The 7,004-nt window shown below is 58.9% G+C and overlaps 1 protein-coding gene across 1 annotated transcript; it reads left to right on the top strand.

Moving 5' to 3' along the window:
* Positions 1-950: 950 nt before the first annotated feature.
* LOC103269549 (CUGBP Elav-like family member 5) lies at positions 951-6,732 on the top strand (the record flags this gene model as incomplete). The annotated part of the gene is made up of 5 exons (XM_008067123.1): positions 951-1,030; positions 2,845-2,991; positions 4,246-4,387; positions 4,466-4,612; positions 6,608-6,732. Coding segments are annotated over 5 exons (641 nt in total), but the record flags the coding sequence as incomplete, so codon positions are not given.
* Between the last annotated feature and the right edge of the window lie 272 nt (positions 6,733-7,004).

Raw genomic sequence — 7,004 nt, 5'->3', positions numbered from 1 at the left:
CAGATGACTGTGTCTGCTCCTCACACGTCCGGGTCTCTGCTGTCTACTTCTTTGGGTTTGTCCTCTGGGACTGACCCCCATTCGCCTGTCTCTGCCCTCCTCTTTCCTTCCTGTGACTCAACTGTCTGATGGTTTTGGTTCTTGGTATTTTGAAACGGAGTTGTAATCCACATACCATCAAATTCACCCTTCTATGTGTGCAATGAAGGGCTTTCTCGGGTGTTCACACAGTCATGCAGCTGTCACCGCTATCTAGTTCCAGAATGTTTCGCCCCACACCCGCCATGGGCCTGACTCGTGTCCGGCGGCCTCTGTCGGTGCTGTGGACATTGTCCCTGTGACATATGGTTGTCTGGGTTTGCCTGTGTCTGGCGGTCCCCGGTTGTCTGTGCACCTGACACGGCCTGTGTGCGGCTGTCTCTCTGGGACTTCCCTGGTCTGGTGGCTGTGGTCTTCACTCTGGTCAGGGGTCCATCTGTCTGGGTGTGTCTCTGCCTGACTCAGGGCTGTGTGTCCTGTGGTCTGTCATTTTTACTCTGCACGTCAGATCACAAGTCTCTGGACCTTGTCGTGTCAGTGGCTCCTGTCCTCGTCATTTGTTAGCTTACTCTGTCCAGCTGGTCAGGGGTTTAGCACACTTTCTGACCAGCTGAACAGCTGGCCGGCGGACTTCTGGATGGACTGAATGAATGAATGACGGCAGGTTGGACGTGTGGGGACCAGCCGCTTGTCTGGCTCTGTGGCTGTCTGGGTGTCTGACTGTTCTGCTGACCCTTGGTCTGGGTGCTTGTCCAGCCGTCTCTGAACAGAAGCCTGTCTTCCTGTGGTTATACCAACTCTCTGGCTGTGTGCGTCTGGTGCTGCCGTGATCACGGGGCACTCCCTGTCCCCTCCCCGGGGGCTCCGGCCCACCCAGTCCAGTGACCCCTGTCTCTTCTCCTCTGGGGCAGGCTGTGCCTTTGTGAAGTTCTCCTCTCACACGGAGGCCCAGGCGGCCATCCACGCCCTGCACGGAAGCCAGACCATGCCGGTGAGTGGGTGCTGGCCAGGCTGCGGTGGCGGGCATGGGAGGGGGCTGGGGGCCGGATGAAACGGCCCCCACCTCCACCATCGCTGCCATCAGGGCCCCAGCTTGTCTCCAGAGAGGGCACGGGTGGAGCCAGGCACACGCCTGACCGGTCCCTGGAGTGTGTGAGCAAAGTGTGTGTGCACGTGTGTGTGTGATTATTTGTAGGTGAGTGTTACGTGAGCCCACGGGGTGGGCAAGTACATACGGACAGGTGTGCCAATGTGTGCAAATGTGTGTGGTGTGTAGGTGAGTGTACGTGTGTGTTTGCACATGTGTGTGAGCGTGTTGCGTGAGCATACCTGACCCATGGGGGGGTGGGTACGTGTGTACATCTGCGGTATGTGTGTGTGTGAACATGCTTGTGTCAGTATGTGTGGGTCTGTGTGAGCAGGAATGGTGAGGGTCTGAGTCTGTGTGGGTGACTGTGTGTGTATCACACACACAGGTGTCCCAGAGAGAATGAGGTCAGAGTTGGATTTGCTGAAACCCCAGGAGGAGGGACCTGACAAGATCAAAGGCTGGGAGGGAGGCTGGGCGCGGTGGCTCACGCCTGTCTTCCCAGCACTTTGGGAGGCTGAGGCAGGAGAGCGACATGGTGAGACCCCATCTCTACAAAAATCTAAACATTAGCCAGGCGTGGTGGAGCACACTCATAGTCCCAGCTACTCAGGAGGCTGAGTCGAGAGGGTCACTTGAGCCCAGGAGGTCGAGGCTGTGGTGAGCCGTGATCGTGCCACTGCACTCCAGCCTGGGAGACAGAGTGAGACCCCAACTCGATAGAGGGAGGGGGGATTACGTCAGCAAAACCGAGGAGGGAGGAGCCGGCTGAAGGGGAGGGCAATTCCCTCTGGAGCCCCAAAGTCAAGGTGTAACTAGCTTCATGGCGTGGGGGCAGCCTCCTGGGTCCCTGGCCCCAGGCCTGTCCTGGCATCGATACCAGGGCCTGTCGCTGCATCCTGATGTGCTGCCTGTCCCATGGTTGCACCTTCTATCTGTCGTGGAGTGTGGGGCGGCCGTCGCTGGGGCTTCTGTCTGTGCTCTGGTAAAGCAGGTCTCCTGTCCCTGCTGGTGGCTGGTGACAGCCGTCCACTGGGTGGGTCCCAGGCTGGTCCACGAACCTGCAGAACTGGATGCCCTGCCAGTTCTCAGGTGTGAGGGGCATGGTCATGGGCTGGTCTGCCCGTGTCCCCGCGGTTTCTCTTTGGTGGCCGGAGTCTCACCTGTTCTCAGATGTGGGGGACCGTCAGTCCCAGGGCGCTCCGTTGTTCCTCCCAGGCCCTGGATTCTTTGCCTGTTTTGTTTCTGTTTTTTTGAGTTGGGGTCTCACTCTGCTGCCCAGGCTGGAGGGCAGTGGCACAATCAGGCTACAGCAGCCTGGACCTGCTGGGCTTAGGCGATCCTCCCACCTCAGCCTCCTGAGTAGCTGGGCCTACAGGGGCCACCACGCCTGGCTAAGTTTCTAAATGTTGTGTAGAGACGGGTCTCGCTGTGTTCCCGAAGCTGGACTCTGCCTGCTTCTGAGTCTGCGGCTGACGGGGCCCTCTGCCTGTGCCCCAGACACAGCTACCTGGGCACCGTACCTGTGAGCCCACACCCGTGCAGGAACCGCTAGGCCTGGGATGCCGCTGTCCACGCAGTTCTTGCCGGGGGCTCAGCTCCGGGGCTGGGGCCTGTGGACGTGGCTGCCAGCCACTGGCGCGTACGCCCCTCCCCCAGGGGCCAAGAGTCCAGGCTCCCTCCCAGCCTGGTTTCCTCCCTGGCCCCCTCCCCTGCAGGGGGCCTCCTCCAGCCTGGTGGTCAAGTTCGCCGACACGGACAAGGAGCGGACGCTGCGGCGCATGCAGCAGATGGTGGGCCAGCTGGGCATCCTGACGCCGTCCCTCACCCTGCCCTTCGGCCCCTACAGTGCCTACGCCCAGGCCGTGAGTGGTCCCGCGACGGCCTCGGGGTTGGCTCGGCCTCTCCCGCTCCACCTGTCCCTGTCCAGGGCGCCTGCCTCTGCCCGTCCTCCCGTCTGTCCCTCGGTCTCCAACTTGGGGGCTGCTCCTGGCCCAGCAGAGCCCCTGCCCCAAGTGGAGGCCCAACTCAGACTGAGCCCCTAAGTCCAGGACTGAACCCTGACCTCAGATGAAGACCCAGGCCCAGCCTTGGCTGAGCCCTGATCCCAGGCTGAGCCCCAACACCTGATTAGACTAGGCCCTAAACCTAGACTGAGCCTGGTCCCGGGCTGAGCTCCTGTTCCTAACTAAGCCCTGATCTTAGACTAAGCTTTGCTCCCAGGCTGAGTCCTGATCCCAAGCTCAGTCTTGATCCCAGCTGAGCTCCAGTTCATGACTGAGCCCTGGTGCCAGGCAGAGCTCCAGTGTCTAACTGAGCCTTGGTTCAAGATGCAGCCTTGACCCCAGGATGAACTCCACTCTTTGACTTAGCCCTGAGCCCAGGCTGAGCCCTGATCCCAGGCTGAGCCCTGATTCCAGGCTGAGTTGCATTTCCTAGCTGAACTCTTATCCTACACTGAGCCTGGATCCCAGCGTGAGCTCCGGTTCCTAACTCAGCCCTGAGCCTAGACTGAGCTTTGATCCCAGGCTGAGCCCTGACTCCAGGCTGAGTCTCATTTCCTGACTGAACTCTTATCCTGGACTGAGCCTGATCCCGGGCTGAGCTTCAACTCATAATTGATCCTGGATGAAGCCTTGATCTCAGGCTGAGCCCTGATGCCAGACTCTGCTCCAGTTCCTAACTAAGCCTTTATCCCGGGCTCATCACCAACTCCTAAGCCCTGATCTCAGCCTGAGCCTTGATTCCAGGCTGAGCTCTAATTCCTAACAGATCCTAGACCCAGCTTTCATCCCAGGCTGAGCCGTGATCCCAGGCTGAGCCTTTATCTCAGGCTGAGCTCCAGTTCATGACTGAGGCTGAGCCTCACTTCTTAACTGAGCCTTCATCCCAAGCTGAGCTCCAATTCCTGACAGAGCCCTGATCCCAGCCTGAGCTCCAGTTCCTAAATGAGCCCCGATTCCAGCCTGAGCCTAGATCTCAGGCTGAACCCCAACTCCTGACTAAGTCCTGAACCTCGACTGAGCACAGATCCCAGCCTGGGACAAAATACTCAGCCGTACCTCCCCCCAGGGCAGGTGTCACCCCCACCGTGCTCACTGATCCCTCTCCACCCCCAGCTCATGCAACAGCAGACGACGGTCCTGTCCACCTCGGGCAGCTACCTGAGCCCGGGCGTGGCCTTCTCCCCCTGCCATATCCAGCAGATTGGCGCTGTCAGCCTCAACGGGCTGCCCGCCACGCCCATCGCTCCTGCCTCCGGTGAGTCCACCAGGACCCAAGGAGGGGCGGGCCCGGCCGGCCACGATGGGCTCCCTGTGACCCTCTCCCTCCCCGCAGGGCTGCACTCTCCCCCGCTCCTGGGCACCGCCGCCGTGCCCGGCCTCGTGGCTCCCATCACCAACGGCTTTGCAGGCGTCGTGCCCTTCCCCGGCGGACACCCTGCCCTAGAGACCGTGTATGCCAATGGCCTCGTGCCCTACCCAGGTAATTCAGGGCGGCCCCCAGGGCCTCACAGCATGGCAAAGGGGTCGGGATGGTGTTTCTGAAACAAGCACGAGTCCCTACACCCCAGTGCCCAGGGAACAGACGGGCAGAACCAAGGGATCTCAGCGGAGCTGATCCAGGCTTGGGAAGGAGGCAGTGGCAGGTGGTCAGACACAGGACCCGTGCATTTGGGCATTTCTGCTTCAGACTCCAGATCGGTGGGCCTGGAGGGATTGAGTCTCTGAGCCTCATCTGGGAAATGGAGCTGGTGACATCAGTGACCTCCTGAGGTGGCACAGAAAATGCAATCAGTCTATACAGTGCTTAACACATCACCTGGTACAAGACGGCACCATGAATCTCCCACCATCTGGGAAGATGCATTCATTCTGTGTGCATTCATATCATACCTGTGTCCATTCATTCATGGAGTCAGCGCTGACCATGGACTCGTTTGGGCCACACCTGCCCTCATGAAACAGAAGTCTTGCATTCTCTACCCTCCACCATGATTTCAGGGCACCTTATTTATTTATGGGAAGTCAGTCAGCTGCAGCTCCACCATGGAGGAGAATTTGCGTTTAACATTTTTCTTTTAATTAAGTTTACTTTTTTTTTTCTTTTTAGAGACAGGCTGGAGTGCAGGGCACAATCATAGCTCAGTGCAGCCTCTCAACTCCTGGCCTCAAGGAATCTTCCTGCATTGATCTCTCAAAGTGCTGAGGATGACAGGCATGAGCCACCATGCCTGACTTGTTTTAATTTTTTTTTTTTTAGTGAGTGGAGGCTCCCGGAGGCTAATGGCTTACCTAACCATAGGACATGATCAAAACCAGCAAACTGACATTGGCGTGGCACAATTTTTTTGTTTTTTAGGAGACAGAGTCTGGCTCTGTCACTCAGACTGTAGTGCAGTGGTGTGATCATAGCTCACTGCTGCCTCATCCTTCTGGGCTCAAGTGATTTTCCTGTCACAGCCTCCCAAGTAGCTGGGACCACAGGCATGTGCCACTATGCCTGGCTAAATTTTTAATTTTTTGTACTGACAAGGTTTACACGATGTTGCCCAGGTTGGTCTTGAACTCCTGGGCTCAAGAGATCCCCCTACCTTGGCCTTCCAAAGTGCTGGAATTACAGGTGTGAGCCAATGTGCCCAGCCTCAGCTCATTTAAAAAAAAATTTTTTTTTTAGAGTTGAGATCTCACTATGTTGCCCAGGCTGGTCTCGGACTCTGGCCTCAAGCGATCCTCCTGCCTCGGCCTCCCAAAATGGTGGGGAGCCACCGTGCCTGACCGTGTGCAACACAGTGCAACTCCTGGCCTTATTTGGATTTCACCATTTTTTACAATCTCTCGTGTGTTTCTCCGCATGTGCATTTCTCTGCCATTTCGCCACAGACAGAGATTCATAACCACCACAGTCAACACACAGAACTGCTCTGTCACCACAGAGGGACTCCTTCATGCCACTTTGTTATCATCACAGCCACCACCGCCCACCTCCATCCTCTCCCTCCCAGCAGAATCTTTTGGCCGAATTTTCCCCTGACTCATCCCCAGCGTTGGTGGCCTGCACGCCCCCCACCCCCGCCTCTTTCCCCAGCAGCAGCGAGAAGGCCACGGCTGGATGGCGGATCCTAGGGTGTCGGGGCAGGGGGTGGGGGCAGGTGAGGATTTAGACTGAGGCGGAAGTCCTCATGAACCCCCAGAATGGGGGGGCGAAGAGTCCCCTTGAGAGAGGAGGGGTCGGGATACGGGAGAGCGGATGGAGGTGATGGTCCATCCTCTCTGGAGCCCAAGAAACCCGGACTCCAGCTCAGCTCCTGCCGTCTCCCGTCTGGCCCTGTGCGAACGGCTTCATCGGTCTGGGCCTCAGTTTCTTCACCTGTAAAACGGAGACCACACCTGCAGAGGCGAGGATGGGGCGGGCGTTTAAGGATGGGGTGGATGGAAGACTTCCGGCCCCGCCCGCTGAGTCCCTCCGTCTGCCCCGCAGCTCAGAGCCCCACTGTGGCCGAGACCCTGCATCCTGCCTTCTCTGGAGTCCAGCAGTACACAGGTAGGGACCGCGGGCGTCTGGCCCCGCTCCTCGGGGGCGCCCCCACTTTTCCCCTTGCCTAGCCCCGCCTTCTGCCTCTGGCCCCGCCCCGACACTTTGTCCCTGGCCTAGCCCCGCCTCCTGTCCCTGGCCCCGCCCCGACACTTTGTCCCTTGCCTAGCCCCGCCTCCTGCCTCTGGCCCCGCCCCGACACTTTTCCCCTTGCCTGGCCCCGCCTCCTGCCTCTGGCCCCGCCCCGACACTTTTTTCCTTGCCTAGCCCCGCCTCCTGTCCCTGGCCCCGCCCCGACACTTTGTCCCTGGCCTAGCCCCGCCTCCTGTCCCTGGCCCCGCCC

Source organism: Carlito syrichta, unplaced genomic scaffold (assembly GCF_000164805.1).
Source record: "Carlito syrichta isolate Samal-C Ts95f unplaced genomic scaffold, Tarsius_syrichta-2.0.1 Scaffold106295, whole genome shotgun sequence".
Taxonomy (NCBI): Eukaryota; Metazoa; Chordata; class Mammalia; order Primates; family Tarsiidae; genus Carlito; species Carlito syrichta.
The sequence above is the reverse complement of the archived record's forward strand: the minus strand, read 5'-3'. Positions and strand labels throughout refer to the sequence as shown.